The sequence below is a fragment of the Diabrotica virgifera genome, chromosome 1 (assembly GCF_917563875.1).
Source record: "Diabrotica virgifera virgifera chromosome 1, PGI_DIABVI_V3a".
Taxonomy (NCBI): domain Eukaryota; kingdom Metazoa; phylum Arthropoda; class Insecta; order Coleoptera; family Chrysomelidae; genus Diabrotica; species Diabrotica virgifera.
In genome coordinates, this window is record NC_065443.1 from 45,357,547 (window position 1) to 45,381,445 (window position 23,899).

The window sequence follows — 23,899 nt, forward strand, 5'->3', positions numbered from 1 at the left end:
CATAATATAGAGGTGGATCGAGTATCGTATTTATTGAACGATTCATTCAATAGCAAGAAATTGCAGTGTAATATAATATACAGCATGATTCATTAAGAATGTTCAATCTCTGAGTTGTAGATTTTAGAACCATGTTCCCAATGTGGAGGCCACGCCCCACAGGGGGGCAATTTTATTGTTAAGGGGGGCAATTTTATTTTTAAGGGGGGCAATTCGAAAATGGACTCAACACAAGCTTAACCCCTTCGTTCCGGGCCATTTAAATGCAATGCTAGATTTCGGTGCCAAACTTAACGAAAAAAGCAAAATCAATAGCAAAGCAAAAACAAAGCAAAAGAAAAAAGTAATTGCGGCAAATAATTATTAGTTATAATTTCGCTAGACGAGACTAAAATATCCACTGACGTTTTAAAATTTCGCTAAACAACGCAGTTGTTGGCACCTAAATGGCCCGACGCAACTTCTGTAGTGTTTAACAGCATTCATTAATTAACAATAAGTTACTATAGCCGAAAAAAAAATGAGTGAATAAGTGATGCAAACAAGAAAAAAATGAGCGTGGCTCTTGCGGAGTGCCGACAGAAGTGAATACTTCTTATAGATTCGATTATACTTGGTTCGATTTAATTCGATTCCATTCGATTATATTTAATTTTATTTAATATATTCTTCTTCAACATAAATGTTCGTCTACTGCTGGATATATGCCGCTTTCATTTGCTTCCATCGATTTCTACTCTTGGCAATTCTCATCCACTGCTTGCCCGAGACTTGTTTGATATCATCTGCCCACCTCTTCTGCGGTCTGCCTACTCCTCGTCTGTTCCTCTCTTAGTCTAAAGTTTGTCAATCTCATTTAATCTAAAAATATATTATGCCTATAATTTAATATACAGAGTGGGCCAAAGAAAAGAGTTCACCTCGATATTTGGCAGTATTTATTAGATTTTAAGGAAATGACGAAAGAGGTCGATGTTTGATCTAAGAGGGACACAGTTTTACGGTACATTCATCTATGATTTATCAACCCCCTCCCTTTTACTTCTCTCACCCCTTACTTTTAAATAGGGAATAGGGGTCGTGTGGTGGCTCATTTGAAAGGTTATTCAATTGTCTATTCAGTAATATTAACATTGACATAATTATTTATACAGGATGTCCAAGAAAAATTATTTTGAATTAAATTAATTGACACAAAAAGAAGAATGTATGTAATTTATTTAACTCAAAATACATTCTACTGCTGACATAAAACAGAAAAAAATGTTTATTTGATAAATAAACATTGCTTGTTGCTTAAATTCAATATTGAACCTACCAAGAGGCAGATGGGTGGCAGCTTGAACATTGAAATTAAGCCAAAAGCAAAGTTAATTTATCAAAAAACATTTTTTTCTGTTTTGTGACAACAGTAGAATTTATTTTGAATTAAATAAATTACATACATTCTTCTTTTTGTGTCAATTAATTTAATTAAATAATTTTTTTGGGCACCCTGTATAAATAATCATGTTATGGTTTATAATACTGAATAGAGAATTGAATAAACTTTCAAATGAGCCAGCACACGACCCCTATTCCCTATGTAAAAATAAGGGGCGGGGGAAGTGGAAGGGAGAGGGTTGATAAATGACAGATGTATGTACCGTAAAAATACCCTTTAGATCATCAAAAATCGACCTGTTTCGTCACCTCCTTAAAATCCAATAAATACTGCCAAATATCGAGGTGGACTGTTTTCTTTGGCCCACTCTGTATAATATTATCTATCTATCTAATCAGCCCTAAACATCCATTCTTGAATATATGCCTCCTCTTCCTTCTTCCATGCCTCTCTATCTTGGACAATTTGCATCCACTTTGACCCAGTGTGTTTCTTCAGGTCATCTGACCGTTAGTCCTGTCGCCAGGGGGGGTACAACGGCCTCCTTAATTCAGATGGACTTACCCAAGTTTTTTTTTATATATTTTGACCCGCAGAATACGAATTTTTTGGGTAACAGTTGATCCGGATGTCTATAAGATTGTTATAGACAAAGAACTTGAGGAATTACATAACAGCGATTTCTCGCAAAACAAAACATCTTTTTGTATTTTTTGGGTCATTTTAAGCAAAAAATATTCCTACAAGTTTTTTCGTAGAATGCATAGTTTTCGAGATAACCGCGGTTGAACTTCCAAAAAATCGAAAAATTGTAATTTTTGAACCCTAATAACTTTTGATTAAAAAATAAAGTAGCTATTCTGCTTACCGCATTTGAAAGTCTAAGTCAAATTATATCGGTTTTGATTATTTGCTTTGTGTAAAAATTTATTATTTTATTGTTAAACAAAGCTATAAACACCTAGTATGTGAGTGATGTTTTCTATGATTTCTCATTTAAAATCGAACGAGTAGGTAGAGTAGATACAAGTGCAAGCGAGGCAATTTCTACGTAGCATGCGTTAAAACGTATGTATTAGGCACGGGAAACACTATGTGTTTATAGATTAGTTTAACAATAAAAAAATTAATTTTTCGTAATGCAAATAATCAAAACCGATATAATTTGACTTAAACTTTCAAATGCGGTAAGCAGAATTGCTACTTTATTTTTTAATCAAAAGTTATTCGGGTTCATAAATTGCAATTTTTCGATTTTTTGAAAGTTCAACCGCGGTTATCTCGAAAACTATGCATTCTACGAAAAAACTTGTAGAAATATTTTTTGCTTAAACTGGCCCAAAAAATACAAAAATATGTTTTGTTTTGCGAGAAATCGCTGTTATGTAATTCCTCAAGTTCTTTGTCTATAACAATCTTATCGACATCCGGATCAACTGTTACCCAAAAAATTCGTATTCTACGTGTCAAAATATATAAAAAAAACTTGGGTAAGTCCATCTGAATTAAGGAGGCCGTTGTACCCCCCCTGGCGGCAGGACTACGTCGCATCTGTGGCCTTCCCCTTTTTCATTTTTGTTTCCACGGTCTCCAATGTATAATCATCTTAGTCCATCTGGATGGACGAAGATATAATATTATACCCAATTTAATATATAATATACTATCTAGTGATCTTACCCGTTAAGTTTAGGATTAACAAACTTACAAAAGAATTTTTATTTCAAATTTTTAAAATAATAAACGTCTTACATACATCTAAACCAAGTAGCTATAAAGTTACATAAAGCTTCAAATTATTTTTCTTAATAAGGTAACCAATTTTTTTTCAATTTGGCGAAAAATTTAATTACTGATGAAGTAAATATTTTGTGTTTTGAATCGTCAACAATACATGGAAGAGTTAATTTTTATTATTACTCCCGTTAAAGGGGAGGCTGTTACAAAAGGGGAGATACAAAAGTGTACAAACCTTTTTAAAGCTATTAACAAATTATTCCTTTCAAACTACGTACTCAAATTGTATTATTAAACATCTTAATGTCCGACTGGTCTATTATTTGACAAATAATGACATTATTTCGAAGTCTATTAAGTACGATATAATGCCCAAGGGCGTGTTATTGAAAAATAACGCCCTTGAGCCTATTACATTTAAATAACTAGTTAAATACTGCCAGTCAAATACTGTCAACTTTCTATGTTGACAAATATAAAACTCTAAGTAAAACTATGGTTACCACAATTATTACGTTACATTTCTGGTAAATAGTGCATGTACTGAGACCGCTCCCGTCTGGAAAAATTTCTGATTCGGTTTCTTTGTAGATTCCTATTCAAAATTGTTCCCTTTAAAGAAATCTGAAGAGTGCCGGGCGGAATTTTTGGGCAGAAATTGTTTAAACAATTTTTTTTAAACAAATACAAAAGATCACGTTTTTTTGCTCCGGAACATATATTTTTAAGTTTTGTGGGTCATTCTAAACAAGAAAGGTATCTTGTAAATTTTCTCAAAAATTGATAGTTTTCGAGTTATAAGCGATTTAAAATCTGAAAAATGCGAAAATACGCATTTTCGAGGCATAAAAACTCATATTTAAATTAGTATTTTTGAGGTTACCAGATACTTATATTGAAGACTAAACATTCAGCTTCAAGATTCTGAAGAGTGATTGCGTCTAACCTTAATTTATACCGTTGTTTTTTAATTGTTAAATATGCGTGTTTATCCGATTTTTTTGCCGGTGCGGCGAGCTCTATTTCAAAAATCTCCTATTTTCCTCCGAGAAATATTTTTTCTAGATTCTTTGGGATATTCTAAATAAAATAAGTTCCTTGACATTTTTTCAAAACTTAATAGTTTTAAAGTTATAAGCGATTTAAAATCCAAAAATGCGTTTTTTGGCATTTTTCGTATTTTAAATCGCTTACAACTTTAAAACTATAACTTTTGAGAAAAATGTCAGGAAACTTATTTTATTTAGAATATCCCAAAAGATAAAATAGGAGACTTTTGAAATAGAGCTCGCCGTACCGGCAAAAAAATCGGATAAACACGCATATTTAACAATTAAAAAACAACGGTATAAATTAAGGTTAGACGCGATCACTCTTCAGAATCTTGAAGCTGAATGTTTAATAATCTTCAATTTAAGTAGGTATCTGGCAACCTCAAAAATACTAATTTAAATTTAAGTTTTTAAGCCTCGAAAATGCGTATTTTCGCATTTTTCAGATTTTAAATCGCTTATAACTCGAAAACTATCAAATTTTAAGAAAAATTACAATATACCTTTCGTGTTTAAAATAACCCAAAAAACCTATAAATATAATATATGTTCCAGAGCAATAAAACGTGATCTTTTGTATTTGTTTAAAAATATTGTTTAAACAATTTCTGCCCAAAAATTCCGCCCGGCACCTTCCAGATTTGTTTAAAGGGGACATTTTTGAATAGGAATCCACAAAGAAATCGAATCAGAAATTGTTTCAGACGAGAGCGGTTTCACCACATGGACTATAAATGTACTTATTTGAAAACTAATTAATTCAAAATTCATTCCAATTTTTTACATATAAATAATAATTTAGTCGGACATTAAACGTTGAAGGCACCACGGGTATTATAATAATAACGCTTTCGGTCAACGTACATACCTCAAGCGTTATTATCCTTTTAACACCCTTGGTACCTTAATAACTATATTAATCTTATATTTATAATAATTAAATTCACTATTAGATGTCATTCATACTTTATTAATACCTAATTTAAAATTTAGTTTGACGTTGGATCTGTCAAACTTAAACGTAAATAACATATGCTTTGCTGATATAAAAACAAATTTAATAATCATTATTTGAATATAACTTGTTTAAGTTATTTGAATATAATTTGTTTAAACAATATAATTCCTTTACTCAATTTCAAACATATTATTTTAATATAGCGTACCTATATAATTTGTTTAAGTACCTAGATTTTATAAGTTTAGTGTAACGTAGGTAGGGGAAGGGGGGTATGATGGGGTAGCTAAGGAAAACAACAAAAATATTTACAACATAATTTCTACGTTTGTTACTATTACTAATTGATGGCGCGTTACGTCATTAATCTAACTATGATTTGGTACAATCTTTGGAAAATCAACCTATCACATTTTTCAACAATTCGCCATTAATAATAACATTATGAAAAACCATTTTGCCCCATACTATGGGGTATGATGGGGTAATGGAATTGGGGCATGATGATGATGCTAATTAATTCTCACAAAACAAACAAAAATGTGTATTTGCTCCAAATCTTCATTGTGCAACCTAGCACAAGCATTGTGAGCTCAACATCCACAGATTTGGCAGCCTACCCAGGGTTCTGGCGATGTCACTTTATCTATGGCTGTTTTCATAGCATCTCTCGACCACTCTCCCCTTTTTGTGTTTTTTTTTGTAAGTACGTACCATGGTATTATCTAAAACAATAATCCAATGTTATTTATTAAGAAATTTAAATTAACCCAAACCCAGACTTACCACCAATGTCCCATCATACCCCGCACCCAATACCCCATCTTGCCTCAAAAGGTAACTTTGAACAAAAAAATATTTACTAATTAAATGTTTAACGTATTCACACAAACAATATGCCATTATCAAAATAAGAATACTAGTAAACAACGATAAAAAAGACATTAATGAGGTGATCATAATTACCTTAAAATAACGATGGTTGTCCTTGCACAAAATTAGATCAACGGAGCGCTAAAACAGTTTTCCGTTTGTAAACAAAAAACGCGTGCACTCTCATTCACAGTTTCTTTTGCAGTGACCGTTAGTGGAATGACTCTTCCTATTGAGTTACTGCATGCTATTCACCAACGTGTAGTTTCTTGTTTTTGTGCGGTACCCCGTCTTACCTCGAGACCCCGTCATGCCCCCCATTCCCCTACCTATACCGCGAGAGGTAACCGCAAGAGGTAACCTCTCGCGTCACGATTTTCGAGATACGCCCAATACGATTTTACACCAGCCAAAATTCCATACCGAACGATAAGAAGTACATATTATTCACTTCAAAAACTCATCAATATTCGGAGGAATACTTAAAATTTGGGTTTAAACCGGCTAGCGGCTGTTCAAAATGAGCGGATTCCTTTTTGTCTATTATGTCAGCAATGCTTGACGAACCAAACCTTAAAGAAAAATTTACAAAACAGAACATTATAGTCTGTTGACTTATCATCAGCACTACGAATTACTCAAAAGCAAACACGCAGAAGTAATCCGCCATCTGAGATACAGATTAAATACTTGAGACGGTTGTTGATCATTTCTTATGCTGATCGTAAAGTTCAAGATGAAGAAAGGTACAGTGGAACCCCGATAAGTCGGCGCCCAATAATCCGGAAGTCCGGCTAACCCGGACCGATTTTTATCAGACAAACATTTCAACAATAAAAATGTATGTAATATAATATTTGAGAGATAATGGGTATTTGTGTAATTTGAACTACATATACGATAGTAAAAATGACTCATGGCACACGACGCGACGGGTGCCATGACTTCAAGACAATGAAATGACTTAATTGTTCGGGTTATCGGACAGGCACCTGTAGTTTCAAACTGTCTTAGCATTGTTTAAAAAAGACTAAAAGACTATTAAAAAATTCTTTTTTAAACAATGGTCTTAGTTCTCCACTGTTATTAAATAACATAAAATCGTTGCAATTGAGAGTCGTATTGTTCGCTTCCGTTCTGTAATCGTTCGTAAATCTATTTAGATTTTGTATTTGCGTGCTTTTTGTCTACGTAATGGCAACAAAACGTAAAAATGTTGTTGTGACAATGGAAAAGAAACTAGAAGCATTAGGTAGAATTTATAAAGGCGAATCTTTAAAAACAATTGCAGCATTATATGGTGTCGGTACATCTACAATATCGGATTGGACGAAAAATAGAACTAAAATCGAAGATGGATCGGCCCCGGTCCCGATTAATCCGAGTTATAGAGGTTCCACTGTAGTTAAATAAAAAATTCCAAACTTGGACTTAACACCAACCAATGAATCGTTGAAGGGAACGAAATCGATCAGCTCTATCTATACAGTTAATTATTGTATTTTCTTTGATCGATTTTAATGATTTCAAGGTAGGCTGCTCAGATTGTGCGGTTCTTTGAATTTTGCAAAATGTCCTAATTAACATACCGGTTGGCTACGTTTTGTCATTTTTAGAATGAATGTTGTTTACTCGAGAAGTTCTTAGAATTCTTCAGATGAATGTTCTTAAAACCATATTGCTATAAATATATAACTAGTTATAGTAACAACGCAAAAAAAGTAAATTACATATTAACCTTTTTATTTCGTTGTACAGAAAGATGAATATAAAGCCGGCCACTCATGGTATTGCAATGTCGTTCGACAAGATCGTTGGTGATATCAATTCTGTAGTAAATACTGCAGCAGACAGGCCAGTTTGTCTACGACAAAATTGTACGATTTCGTTGGATGCACACTCACACACGATCAAAAATATCGAATAAAAAAAATAAAATAAAAATTCCATTTTTATTCAGTTGCAATGCGAAGGCAAAATAATCTTATTTTTCACTTAGAATACGGAGCGCAGTCCAGCACTCTGAATCGACGATTTTCGACTCTTCTTGGAGTCTCATCGGAGAGAACGTAGCCTGCTACTCCATACTCTAAAAGTGATTAACACCGAGAGTTTATCCCCCACACTGCAACTGACGTGAATGGACTAGGTGACTAGCGTCATCTGGCAATTGAAAGATGAAGTAGTTTTCAATCCTAATAGCAATATTAATAATATTTAAAAATATTAAAATATTACTAAAAGATTTTTAAATTGCAAACTTATTGGTCCATTTTCTTGGTAGCACCTCCATGGCTTCTAAAATTTGCAAGCCAGATGGATGCTGAAGCGAAGAAGACAAGAGGGAATTAAAAAAACTTACAATTCACGACCCCGTCTGTTCAGCTGGTAAATTCCAACAGAAAATGGACCTAGTTACTCAAAGAAGTAACGACCAATATAAAAATAAAATAAAAAGAATGTGTGTGTACTTTGTACGCACGTAAGAAGTTTTACTTCTAAATATGATTTCAATGAAATAAATATACTTTCGGACAGTTTATTTGTATTTTATTTAAAGATAAAATTAATTTTTACTTACTACTTTCCAAAAATTTTTATAAAAACAATACCAAAAATTAAAAAAAGATTAGAAAACACCAGGATTCGAACCGGGGTCCTCTTGATCTCCAGTCCAACGCTCTACCACTGAGCTATACCCTTTTGTTTATCCGGGCTACAAGATTTCTCAGACATAGTGACAAACAGACGAAGTGAATTATAAAACACTTTAAATATTATTACTTATTATCTTATTCCCGAGGTAGACAAGTCCAAATAGGTACACAAAAATTATAATAATAGTTACCTATTTATGATATAAATGTTAAAAATACAATTTTAAGGCACGTATGTGAAAGTTTCGTGTGAAAGATTCGCTTCGCTCATTCTGCAATTCACATAAGTGCCTTAAAAATAGACTTTTTAACACGTACCTATATCATACAATATTTTTTCTACAAACGTCTTATATATCAACAATTATAATTTATTCATTCTCAATTACAGGACAATACCTACAAAAACTTTTACTTGAACTTGACTGACATTCCATTTTTATATTTTTCTTAACAGTACATCAAAACTGCCTATATTCTCAATACGTAAATCAGAATAACATCTACTTTTATTTTTGTATATTCTAACAAATTTTAATAGTTTTTTTTCTACAAACGTGTTAAAAATGCAATAATACAGTTTAAATTAAATTTTAAAAAACCTTTTAAACCACCTTTTTCAAATTATGCAAGTTGTATTATTAATATTAATGTTAATAAACGAAATATAAATATAATAAATGATGGTTTTGCTTGTTTTCGATTCAGAGGGTTGCACACCCGCTGGACAGGCTGTTTCTACCATTTCAGGCGTCCTCAGCAGTGTTCGTTAACGCTAACGAACGCTGCTGAGGACGCCTGAAATGGTAGAAACAGCCTGTCCAGCGGGTGTGCAACCCTCTGAATCGAAAACAAGCAAAACCATCACTTGTTATTTTTCTATCTTTACTCGGATTTGAGTACTGAAAGTTCCTCTTCTGTCCTTTTTTCCTAGACGAATGAAAGCGGAATGTGATGGTTTCCTTTTCGTTTTCTATATTCGTCGTCTGCGGTCTTATTAATTGAAAAAGTCGCAGATTAAGGATGTACCAGAAAGGACTTTCAACACGAAAAGTCTCAGTTTTAAATTACTATTTACCATTTTAATTTTTATTAAATTGGTGGATTCTGCATCTGAGACTCTTCAATTTGAAATATAAATATTTTGACGTTTCGCAATTTGACAATTCACTTTTAACTGCAGGTAGCATTTTTAACGCTCCTATGGAGTGCCATAAATTGAATTTTTAACACGTTTGTAGAAAAATATATTTAAAAACACTAATATATTCTTTCCACACCTTTTCTGGACTGATACATACATAAATTAAAACATTTAGTAACTAACTCCATACTGCCTGTGTGCGCATGCGCGCAGATTAATAAAATTTCACCCTCAATGAAATCGCGCCTAAAGAAGTATAACTTCAAAAATTCCATTTTTGTTCAGTTGCAATGTGAAGGCAAAACAATCTTATTTTTCATTTAGAATACAGAGCGCAGTCCAGCACTCTAAATCGACGATTTTCGGAGTAGCAGGCCTACGTTCTCTCCGATGAGACTCCAACAAGAGTCGAAAATCGTCGATTCAGAGGGCTGGACTGCGCTCCGTATTCTAAGTGAAAAATAAGATTGTTTTGCCTTCGCATTGCAACTGAATAAAAATGGAATTTTTATTTTATTTTTATATTAGTCGTTACTTTTTTGAGTAACTAGGTCCATTTTCTGTTGGAATTTACCAGCTGAACAGACGGGGTCGTGAATTGTAAGTTTTTTGAATTTCCTCTTGTCTTCTTCTCTTCAGCATCCACCTGGCTTGCAAATTTTAGAAGCCATGGAGGTGTACCGAGGCAATGGACCAATAAGTTTTCAATTTAAAAATCTTTTAGTAATATTTTAATGTTTTTAAATAGCTAATGAATAGCTAATGAACTTTTAAAGTACGGAGGAGATAGACTTCACAAAGAACTGAATATCCTTATAAGTAAAATAATAAATACAGGAAGAATTCCAGAAGAATGGAGAACCACTCAAATGATAGCGTTATTTAAGAAAGGTGATAGGGCAGACCCCAGTAACTATAGAGGGATAAATTTATTGAGCACTATACTGAAACTCACAACAAAAATACTTATGGAGAAAATAATGGCGTGCATAAATATATCGGATGAACAACAAGGATTTAGAAGTGGAAGATCATGTAACGATGCAGTTTTTGTGATAAGGCAAATAGCGGAGAAATCATTAGAATATAACAAACCAGCCTTTTTCTGTTTCATAGACCTAGAGAAAGCGTTTGATAGAATCCAATTAAAAGATGTGATACACCTTCTATATGAGAAAAATTTACCACTGGATATCATAAAACTGATAGAAAACATATATGTAAGAAATAAAATAGAGATGAAAGTCAATGGAATAATAACAGAACCCATAGAAACAAACACAGGAATCCGGCAAGGAGATTCACTAAGCCCTCTACTGTTTAACATAATATTGGATGCAATAATAAAACAAGTGAAGAAAAAAAGAGGGTACAAAATGGGCAATAGAGAGATAAAAATACTCGGTTACGCTGATGACACCGTGTTAGTAGCAGAGTGCGAAGACGACCTACAAAGATTATTGCACGAGTTCAACATTAACGCAAAAGAAATGAATATGAAAATAGCAGTCCAAAAAACAAAAAGCTTAGTAATTGCCAAAGAACCAATAAGATGCAAATTGGAGTTAGACAATCAAATTATACAACAAGTAATGACTTTCAAATATCTGGGAATTAATCTATCAGCCGACAACAATATCGAAGAAGAGGTAAAAGACCAAATAATTAAAGCCAGTAGAACGGCCGGATGCCTAAACGACACAATTTGGAAAAACAAACACCTAAGATTGGAAACAAAGGCCCGAATATATAAGTCAGTTATTAGGCCAGTTATGACTTACACGGCCGAAACAAGACCAGATACAAGCAAATCACGAAGACATCTGGAAACCAACGAAATGAAGATCTTAAGAAGGATTGCTGGAAAAGGACTACAGGATAGGGTAAGAAGTGAGGAAATCAGACGCATATGTGGAGTAGACAATATAAATACCTGGGTAAAGAACAGAAAAGAAGAGTGGAATGAGCACATAAGCAGGATGTCTGAATCAAGGATAGTAAGAATAGCCAGGGACAAGTCACCGTTAGGCAGGAGAAGTATAGGACGCCCAAGGAAAAGATGGAATGACAACTTAGGGGCAGAATGAAAGGCACCGTTGAAGAAAAACAGGCAGTACTGCCTATATAAAAGAAGAAGAAGAAGAAGAATATTGCTATTAGGATTGAAAACTACTTCATCTTTATATCGAATCAATTTTGTCGAATTCGATAAAATTGAATAACGCCGCAGTATCATGAGTGGCCGGCTTTATGAACATAAAATCTTTATGAACATAAAAGTTTAATGTAAATTATAGACTTCCTTGGGCCTGTTTTGCAGAGCAAAGTTTATCGAAACAGGGTGAAATATAAGAAATATACGTTCTTTTTCTATATTTAGCTGTGATCTATATTTGGTCTTCAAAGCAGCCATCGCGGAAAATCCTGTTTTGCAAAGGTAGGATGTTGAAAACGGTAATAGTATACGAAACGCTTTGGTTTTCAGTGCAGAAAACATCATACTGTTTTTTGTCAAAATACTCAAGGTATATTATTATTGCACAAATAGATTGTTATTGTACCAGGGGGGCGCGGTGAAAAAAAATTGGGTCGCAAATGGTAAAAAGTTGAGAAACACTGAGTTAACATACAACTTTTTTAACTTGCTACACTGTACTGATGAGGTCCAATTAGGCTGAAACACGTGTATATAGTTGCCCAGAAATGTATCGAATAATGACCCTTCATCATTTTATATATTTCCATTTAAATTCACATTCACTTTACGAGTATTAGCCAATAATTTTGCTTTGTACTAATATATTTATATTTGTACCCGATTATTCAACATCATATAGGTATATATAATATATATTAATAATAATACTATATTATATAAGTACTAATATATCGTCCTAATAAGTGACAGTATTCTTGAATTGAGACACATGCCAATAATTTTGCTCTGTACTAATATATTTATACAATTTGTATTTGTACTCGATTATTCAACATCATATAGGTATATACATATAATATATATTAATAATAATACTATATTAGTACTAATATATCGTCCTAATAAGTGACCGTATTCTTGAATTGAGAGACATGTTAAACTAAATGAATGCCGCATAAAAAAGGCAACTAAGTTAATAACATTTTAGAATTTTTACACTGTACTAAAGCCTTGTTTTCATTAGTAAAGTTAGTGGTCGAGTAACTGGGCAAGTATATAGGGGAAGGACGTCGAAGATGACGCACCTAAGCAAAATACATTTTATTTAAGGGTAAAAAATATTTAAGCTAACTTTGAATGCTACGAGCCTGTAATTTGGACATTTCTATAACCAATTTCTAGGATTATTTTTAAATTCAATAAAAGGAAGTATTTTTTATGCGGCTTTAAAAAAAACGCTTTTGCGCCATCTTACCTTCCACAGAGGGAAAGATGACGCACAGTGATGGTGAAGATGGCGCATGTAGGTATCTATATTAAAAGCGCAAGTGATATGAAAAGAAAATTTATTTTTTAATACTGAAAGTAAGAAAATGTAAACAAAGCTTTTTTAACATATTAACAAAAGTCACAAATGTAGTTTTCGGGACTTTTGGCTCCACTGCATTCTTTATGCACCCATTGTCCACAACTTGTGCATCTGAACCATGTTTCCGTCTTTTTGCCGAAGTCTCCACATAATATGCAGATATCAGTTTCACCTCCCTCGTTGATTATGTCATCCAACTCATCGTCATTGCAAAGACCTTCTTCATCAAAATCGCTTTCTTCAGTATCGCTATCCTCCAAGATTTTTTTGTTTATTTTTTGTTTGATTATTTTTTGTACTTTGGCTTTCCCTTTATTTTTATTTAGTTTTAATCCTGCATCATTAACCAATACTTGTCTGGTTACTTTTTTCTTTCCTTCTTCCGACTTCGCCAGTTTTTCTTTTTTTTTATTCTTTTTTTCTTCTAAGAATTCTTTTAAAGGGGTGCTTGTTAGAATTTCAGAATGTTGCTTTTGTCGTCCATATTTTCTTTTAATTTTTTTATTGGGCAAAGGAACTGGAGAAATAAGTGAAAGAGAAATATGTGGACGTTTGGTTATTTCATTTTGTTTTGTGGGGGTTGTGTGACGACTTTCAGGAGACTGTCGGCTGGTTGATGGACGTGGTAATTCTGGTTCTCTTATAGATGGTGTTGTTATTAGTGGAGGTGTTCCCTGAGGTGCAGGTTCAGGAGAAACATCTCTATCCAAGCTATCATTGTTTAAATTATCAGCAGGAAAAAAGTCATCTTCTGTGAACTTATCAGAGTTTAACGGAAAAATTCCGCACGTTCCGAAACCAGAAACGGCCTTATCAATATTTGCCACCTGATCATATGCTAACTTAAAAATCTCGGCGACATCATTCAAACTCTGAGTTGCTGATCTTAGATTTTAGAAAGGAATTGCAATGGCGACCATACGCATATTTTAATGCAGAAAAAAATGACACATCAAGAGGTTGTAATTTGTGGGATGTGTGGGGTGGAATACTAACCATTATAATCCCATTCTCTTTGCAGTAATTATAAATATCCAGTGAAATATGGCTCGAGTGATTATCTAATACTAACAGCACGGGATTATCTGGACTAGACAGGACTTTTTTTGGAAATGCTTCAGCCATAATAAAAACATAGACGTATTACTCCATCCATTATCCGTGCAGTTGTAAATCGCACCGCTTGGTCCATTTTTCTGAAGCTGTGGGCTCATCCTCTTCCTGGGAAATATAAATAATGGAGGTATGTAGTTACCGGAGGCACTGAACGCCATTATTACCGTGATATTCTTCCCTCGTTCCCACGAAGAAATGATTCCAAACTGCTTTACTCCTTTGGGTCCAAGTCTTTTACATGATTCTTTAGGAACCGTAGATATACCGGTTTCATCAACATTGTAAATGCGATCTGGCAGAAATTTATATTTTTCTTGCACTGTTTCCAAATTTTTAAAAAAGCGGTCTACTTCTATTTTATTGAAGGCTGTTATTCTATTAATGCTTGTAGCTTCTGGCTTTCTCAAGGAAATTTGAGGATTTCGTTTTATAAATCCTAGATACCAGTCTTTTCCAGCCATTTGTTTATTTTTATTAAAATTGTGTTTAATTTCATTGCGTTCTGCATAAGCAAATGCCATGGTTCTCAGCTCTATGCAAGTGATACCAAAAAATAAATTGGCCAGCTTGAGAACATGATCTAGTATCTCCTTTTCATGATGTGCCGAAAACAATGGGGCTCTACCAAGAGACTCTGATTTGACTTCCTTTAATAAATTTTTAACCTTAAGTTTTCTCCTCAATGTAGCTTCTGGTATTGAAAATGCCCTTGCCACTTCCCGAATTTTACGACCATCTCTACAAATTGCATTCAATGCTGCATTAAGAGCTGCTGCAGAAAATGATCCTCTCTGTGTTTTTCGTATATATTTTCCCATTTCTAAAAAAGAAAAAGATGCCTCAAAATGCAAAATAGACACTAAATAATAAATATTCTATACTCCATTGTTATTTAAGGTAATGAACTGAAAAGGCAAAGATGACGCACTATAACAGCAAAGATGACGCAGTCTGCGTCAACTTAGCCTGTTCAGCATAACCTACAAAAAATGGTTATCAAAATTATCCATCATCAAATATTTAACAGATAAATCCTCGCTAACTGAAAATAAATATCACCTACTCCCATGAATATGAAGAAAATCCAATGGAACCATTTTTAAACAACTTACCATTAATATTCGCAGTGTCAAAAATAACAAGAAATCAACGTGTATCGCGTTACTCTGCCTCACAGATACTAAACAGTACGAAAGCTGACCGATGAAGTTTTAAAGTAATAGTAGTTTCTAAAGGAGGGCGCCACGGGTATAAAAACTGAATTTAGTGAAGTACTTGATAAAATACAGAGGTGCGTCATCTTAGACGCTGCGTCATCTTCCCCGTCCTTCCCCTACTAAACTATCTCTGCAGTTCTACAAATGAAAACGTAATTGGTCGAGTAAAGTACTAGATTTAGTAGAGTAGTTCGGCTAAAAAGCATGCTAATTCGCTAATTCTACTAATGAAAACAATGGTTTATTGTATAAACATATTTCACAATCATATTGCATCAAAGTGGTTTACCGGTAAAGGTATCGTCAACCTAATCTCTAAACTGCGTAACTCCATTTATCCAAATTTTACAGGAGACAAAAAAACTATCTAAATATGACTTATGCGAATACTACGTATCTCCCATTTTAAAAGATAGGATGGTAAAACGGAAATATTTTATATATACACATATCACTAACATTTGTAGGGGAAAGGCGTGCTAAATGGGGTACTTAAGGTTTAAATTGGGATTTAAAAAAAAATTGTAACTTTTAAGGTCTTAAAATAAGACAAATATCATTGTTATAGTAGTAACTATTTATTAATATAATTTAAATTTAAAAAAATCAAAGTTTTTTTATTACATGAAAAAACAGAAACTGAAATTGCCCCATTATGCCCGTCGTATAGAGTAAAATGGGGTACCAAATTGAAATCAAGAAAAGCCTATTGACAAAATTCGCATACAAGTACTATAAATTCGCATACAATTCATCATCCTCATCTTCTACACCTGCACATGAATTTTTAGCTCATTTAAGGCAAATGGATCAGCTTATACATCCTTCTGTGGAACCTGAATAAAAGTTTCCGCAGAACCAGTCAGTGTCACTATCTTCGCCTTCTGAATCTGACTCTACTTTTTTAGTTTTATTCAATTGCGATTTCTTACTCGTCTGTGATTTGGTTTGATCATCGACTATCTTACTTGGTATGGTAAAAGAGTAAAGACTACCAATAGGTATGGTAAAAGGGTACCCCATTTTACCCTACCTATTGGTACCCCATTTTGCCCAAAAAGCAGATTTTGAGATTATGACCTGTTTAAATTATTACAAGTTTTTATTTTTTAACATAATGACAAACGAATACTCTAGAATCTAGAACATATTCACTGTTAGTTGGAAGTAATGATATTAAATAATAAATTGTTTTAGTAATACTAACGATGGATTATTTTTCGGCCGATATTATAACTTGGTTAACTAAAAACGCACATGTACTCTTCACAACAATTGACTAACAGTTAATTATATCTGCTTTATGACAGAAGGCGTAAACAGGCGTCCATAATATAATTTCATTAACGTCGTATAGATGGAGCGAGTGGTATTGAAAAAACAGGGGGTACCCCGTTTTAGGCAGCTACCCCGTTTTACCCGCCTTACCCTATATGATTTAATATTACTTACCACCAACTTTTTCTTGAAAATATCACTTTCTAAACAGTGATATGTCAGTCGTGTGGTATGACAAACTAGGGAGTTACGTATTTTTCGTGCTAAATTTGACGGCAAGGGCGATACGGTGTATAGGAAGAGGTAGCTATTTAGGTACTCATCCGGTAAAAATATGCACGTGTGTCCTTTTTCAGAGAATTAATGAGTTACACAGTTTACAGAATAGGATGACGATATGTTTGTGCAATATTTTATTAACAGTGTTTTTAATATTGTGTCTAAAAATTTCATGTTTTAGTGCGTCGATGGATATCCATATATTAACAGATGTCCTTCAGGTCTATACTTTGATGACATTGCTAAATTCTGTACCTTTAAGAATGAAGCAAGGTGTGGACCGCTAGCATCAAGTAAGTTATGGTAATATGTATATACTTTTAAGTAATTAAAAAAATAGGTTTAGTATTTTGGGGTTCTGCATCAATATCTAACTTTCCTAAAATAAAATTAAACTAAGTTTTCCAGGAACAAAATTTTTTGGGTTGTTGGATGAATTTTTATGTTCAGTGTTATTATAGTCCAGGGCGCATCTGTTTTGAGATGGACGTTGAGAGGTGACTCATATTTTTTTGCAGAAATTTCTTGGAATTAACTCCTATAATAATAATTGAGTTATCCTCCCACTCAAAAAGGTCCGGAACATTGTTTAAATAATCAATATGTCAAAAAATGAGGGAAAAATTCGATTTTTCCTTCGTTAAAAGTAGTCACTTCCGAGTAAAGTTGCACGAACATAAAAGTTGCACAATTAAATATCCTATAATATAGGATTGGTTAAAATTTTTGAAAATTGTCACCCTTGTTGCAAAATAACAATAATTGCGAAAAAACCATAAAAAACAAGTATTTGCATTTTACGTTTTTCAACCATTTATACTACACTTAAAACGTTTATATTTTACCCAGAAAAACGTTATGATATAATAAAACAATACTGTAAATTTTATTAACATCGGTTCAATAGATTTTGCAAATTAAATTTTGCAATGCAGCTTTCGCAAAAAAATTCATTTTTTCAAATTATTGCAGGACTGAACACAAAGCAGATAGCAAGTTGAATTTTTTTACATATAGAAGAGTACTCTACCTTTCACGTGCAATTTGCAAAATTAAAATCGGTTAACTACCTCTCAGTAATTTTTTTAAATAAACATTAATTTTTGGTGCTACGCGCAGGACAGCGTTGTTCAATTCACACAAGTTGATTTCCACCAAAATTTCTTTCAATTTTTATCTAATATATTATTTTCTTACTCCATATTTTGTTGTATTTTAATAATTCCACAAAAATCAAACTAATTTAATTATTGTTTGTGAAATATTGTTTAAACAATTGCATATGTTTAAAAATAATAAACTTTTATTCTCTAATTTAAAATATATGAATAAAAAGAAAGTTTTTGCTAAAAAAATGTAATTTTAAAGGACAAAGTATGTGTTTTTATTTTGCAATAAACAAATTTATTTATTTATATCAAAATGTACTAAAAATTAAAATTTATGAATCATTATCAAAGGTCATTGGAATGCCCAATCAGAGCAAACGTATCCGCTGTCCTGCGCGTAGCACAAAAAAATAATGTTTATTTAAAAAAATTCCTGACGCCGCGGTACTTAACCGATTTTAATTTTGCAAATTGCAAACGAAAGGTACAGTAATCTTCTATAAGTAAAAAAAACTCAACTTGCTGCCTGCTTTATTTTCGGTCCTGCAACATTTTGAAAAAATGAAGTTTTTTTGCGAAAGCTGAATTGCAAAATTTATTTTGCAAAATCTAGTAAACCGATCTTAATGAAATTTACAGTATTGTTTTACTATATTATAAAGTTTTTATGGATGAAACATGAAGGACTTAAGTGTAGCAAATATGACTGAAAAAAATAAAATGCCAATACATGTTTTTTTATGTTTTTCTTGCAATTATTGCTATTTTGCAAAAAGAGTGACAATTTTTAAAATTTGTAACTAATCCTATATTATAGGAAATTTAATTACGCAACTTTTATATCAGTACAACTTTTCTCGGAAATGAATACTTTTAAAGTTATCATCAAAAAACGAAGAAAAAAATCGAATTTTTTCTTTATTTTTTGACATTTTGATTATTTAAACAATGACCTTCAGTCATCCAGTGAGGATTATCTTTACTTTAGTATGTGCAATTGTGACGATTGACTAAACTATTTAGGTAAAATGTAGCCTCATCAGAAAACATAATTTGTAGAATAAAACGTGGATTTCGGTTACATAAATCCTGCAAAATGTCACAAAACTGCATGCAGCTATCGGGACCATCTTCGCTGAGTTCTTGATGACTAATTTTTGTATGGATGGCACAAAATACGTAATACCGACCGTTGAGATATGCCTGTGTCCGATGCAATTTGGTGTGAAGTACCTGCTACGAGGATTATCAACATCTGATAATACATCTACTAGGTCTGGATCCCGCGTATGAAAAAAAAGTTGATTAATAGCAAGCTGAAAATAGCTGTTAATAGCTTAAGGGTGTCTAGTCGGATAAACTTTGATATATGGGAACACTGGAACAGGGGCAGTTTTAATTGTGGAACAGGTTAAAAATTTGGAACGGTCACACCACGAAAACGGCACATTTATTTTGTCCGACAGAATAGACTTAAACTCTCCGAACAGAGATTAAACTCTCATGCAAAAATCAGACTGCTATTTATCACCAAATGGGCGTTTTAATGAGTGGAACATGTAGAATATTTCAAATGACAGGAATTATGACAGGTGATAAATAGCAGTCTGATTTTTGCATGAGAGTTTAATCTCTGTTCGGAGAGTTTAAGCCTATTCTGTCGGACAAAATGTGCCGTTTTCGTGGACTGACCGTTCGAAATTTTTAACCTGTTCCACAATTAAAACTGCCCCTGTTCAGTGTTCCCATATATCAAAGTTTATCCGACTAGACACCCTTAAGCTATTAACAAATTTTCAGCTTGCTATTAATCAACTTTTTTTTCATACGCGGGATCCAGACCTATATTGCACCTGTAGGTTATTGATTATATTCAAAATAAGATAGCTAAAAGGAACTACAACGTTAACGGGGTTTTATTATTTGATATGGTCAATGGACATCTATATATGAAAAAACCGCGGAGTGCTACCATTTAAAGGGGTGCGTTTTTGAGAAATGGGTGAATTAGTCCCTGGGCACAGGTTACATTAGGGTGAGTTCTATGCACTTTTGGTACAAATACGTCTACATAAAAATTGTTTCTGGTTAAATTTCCTATCTAAATATAACTTTTTAAAATCAAAGATACTTTTTTTTACAAAAATATATTCAAAAGAAAAAGCACAAAGAAACCCAAAAGAAAGAAATTTTGTTTTTTGTCCCATAACTTTTGTCCACGGAGATATAGGTATAGACATTGCTTCACAGAAAAAAAACTTACATATTTTCTCTTTAAAATGATGTTTGGTAGAGGTCATTAGGATTTACAGTTTTCGAAATATGATTTTTCAAAGTTCGCCACTCACAGCAATTTTGGGCAATTTTCCTTGTTATTTCGCAAATATTGCTCTGTAACTTTTTTCTACGTAACTTTAGGTATATGCGATGGTACACGTAATAGGAATAGAAATCAATTACCTTTAAAATGGTCTACTGTATAACGTTGTACGACTTTTTTAAAAGAGATTATGGTTTTTCAAGGTTTTATACTTTTAACGATTTTTTTATAATATAATATAAAAATTAAATAAAATTATTATATAATATATTATATATTTATTATTTTTTACATTTTTTACGATTATTTTTGAAATTTCTCATTATAACTTTTTTTTCTTGTACATGAATATACTATCTATATATTGCGCAACAAAGAGGGCTTACTTTCTGTTCTTTAAAATGGTGTATCATCTATATTTAAATACATAATGGAAACCGAGTGATTCTTTGATATTTTTTTACCTGTATTATTTAAAATTATTTCTTTTACAAAAATTACATAAACATTAGTCTTAAAAAACATCACTTTAGTTAAAATTATTTAAACGTTGACATTTAAAAAATTTTCAAAATCAAAGTCCATCTCTTCGTTAGCATTAGCTTCAATATCTTCCTCTGACACCTCAGTTATCTTAGAGTTCCCACAAATAGTACCCATGCACATGCACCCTTTGCAGAATATTGAACAACTAATTCCTATCTTCCTACAACCGCAGTTTTTTGTACATCCTTTGGTACATTTACATGCTATTTTTTCAAGCAAAGCTTGTGGTGCAGGAGCTTTGACAATAAATATTGGAATTAATCCATATTTTCAAGTTTTCCCGACCGAGTCAAGTGGATATAAAGTATTACCTATAAAAAATAAGATTCAATCATAACACACAATTACATAAAAAAGTTATAATGAGGAATTTAAAAAATAATCTTAAAATCAAAAATCGTTGCAAGTACTTATTACAATTTGAAAAAGCATATCTTATTCAAAAATAACCCTAGAATTTTTTATAATACATTCACCATTTTAAAGTAAACAGAATAAGCTTTCTTTTTTATTATAATATAATATATACCATATAGAAAAAAAAGTTATAATGGGAAATTTAAAAAATAATCGTAGAAAATATAAAAACTCGTTAAAAGTCTTGAAAAAGATAACCTCGTTAAAAGAAGTCGTACAATATAAAAAAAGTATTTTTATATTATATTATAAAAAAATCGTTAAAAGTATAAAACCTTGAAAAACCACAATCTCTTTAAAAAAAGTCGTACACCGTTATACAGTAGACTTGAGTAGACCATTTTAAAGGTAATTGATTTCTATTCCTATTACGTTTACCATTGCATATACCTAAAGTTACGTAGAAAAAAGTTACAGAACAATATTTGCGAAATAACAAGGAAAATTGCCCAAAATTGCTATGAGCGGCGAACTTTGAAAAATCATATTTCGAAAACTGTAAATCCTAATGACCTCTACCAAACATCATTTTAAAGAGAAAATATTTAAGTTTTTTCTCTGTGAAGCAATGTCTATACCTATATCCCCGTGGACAAAAGTTATGGGAGAAAAAACAAAATTTCTTTCTTTTGGGTTTCTTTGTGCTTTTTCTTTTGAATATATTTTTGTAAAAAAAAGTATCTTTGACTTTAAAATGTTATATTTAGATAGGATATTTAACCAGGAACAATTGTTATGTAGACGTGTTTGTACCAAAAGTGCATAGAACTCACCCTAATGTAACCTGTGCCCAGGGACTAATTCACCCATTTCTCAAAAACGCACCCCTTTAAATGGTAGCACTCGGCGGTTTTTTCATATAGAGAGATTCATTGACCATATGAAATAATAAAACCCCGTTAACGTTGTAGTTCCTTTCTATAGTACATAATCAATAGCCTACTGCTATGAGGTACAATATCAAGTCTCACGTTTTGTGATATTCGTCCATCATATTGAACACTATTTAATATCATAACCAGTTCCTCTAAAGTTTTTCTCAATTGTACGGTATGCAGCAAAATAAACAGTACTGAAATGCGTATGCCTCAAACTTATATGTGTATCATGCACCGAAACGTACTAAGTGGTTTGCGAACGTGGTTATAACTTATGTGGATGTGGTGTTAATGTTACCTGCTTCAGGATGGTTCTCAGTTTTGCAGAAAAAATTTTTGTCGTGGAGTACTATTTTCTGTCATACGGAAAAGGTCACGAATACGGGCGAAAGCTTAAAATTAATAATGATTTCAGCAGGACGGGACAACTTGTCACATAACCAGGGAGTCTCGTCTAATACTGCTCGATTATTTTAAGAGATCGCAACTCACCAGGCCTAACGCTACCTGATGCCTACATATGGGGAATGCTTAAGGGGGCAGAGTGATCTACCGTCTGACGTTCCGGAATTGCGGACTATGCAATGTGAATAATGTTTGCAACTCGCAATATCATCTACACTAAATATAAAAATAATCATAAACATTTCAATACTCATTTCAGTACTGTTTATTTTGCCGCATACTGTACTTAATATTAAGCGAAGGCTAGATCTGCTTGGATACTGGATAAAACAATATTTAAAAAAGTTTTATTATTATTAGTTTTGTTATTAATATCACTGTTTCATTCTAGCACCTGCACCAGTTACAGAAGAACCTACAGATTTAGCAACAAAATGTGATCCAGAAAAGTGTGTCTTACCATATTGCTTCTGTTCTAAGGACGGTACATTGATTCCTGGTGGTTTAGATCCAGAAGATGTAAGTAAAAGTTATTTTGTATATTTCTAGATGTCGGCATTCGGACTGGGAACAACTGATTTGTTCAACTTGTAGAACTTTCTTATTTATTTTGCAGCTTCCTATACTTTCTGCTTTAGATGTGATAATTCTTTTCTAAGTACCCTCATTTTTGTTGTTTTCTATTGTTTCAAATATGCAAAAAAAACCTAAATTTTCCACTGATAAACGTAGGTCTCCATAGGTTTTTCTTAGCTAAGGCTATTCCTCTCTATCTAGTGTCCTCTTTAATCAGTTTCCAGCAATTCTCTTTATGTCGAGATTCTACTAACATGTCCAGCCTAATTCCACTTTAGATGTAAAATAGACTCAACAGCATCTCGCACCACCGTCTTCTTCATGATCACTTGATTTGGAACTCGTTTCCTTTGACTTATTCCGATCATTGTATTCCTTGTTAATTTGTAGTTATAAGTAAAAGTTATTTCACGATTATATAGGAAG

At 32.7% G+C, this 23,899-nt stretch overlaps 1 protein-coding gene across 1 annotated transcript in view; it reads left to right on the plus strand.

The window, feature by feature from the left end:
- LOC114331334 (chitin deacetylase 1) overlaps nt 1-23,899 on the plus strand; it is a 128,142-nt gene that overhangs the window by 71,175 nt on the left and 33,068 nt on the right. The window contains exons 3-4 of the mRNA XM_028280862.2: nt 17,404-17,515; nt 23,289-23,416. Coding sequence (XP_028136663.1) covers nt 17,404-17,515; nt 23,289-23,416 — 240 coding nt within the window. The remainder of the gene's footprint in view (nt 1-17,403; nt 17,516-23,288; nt 23,417-23,899) is intronic.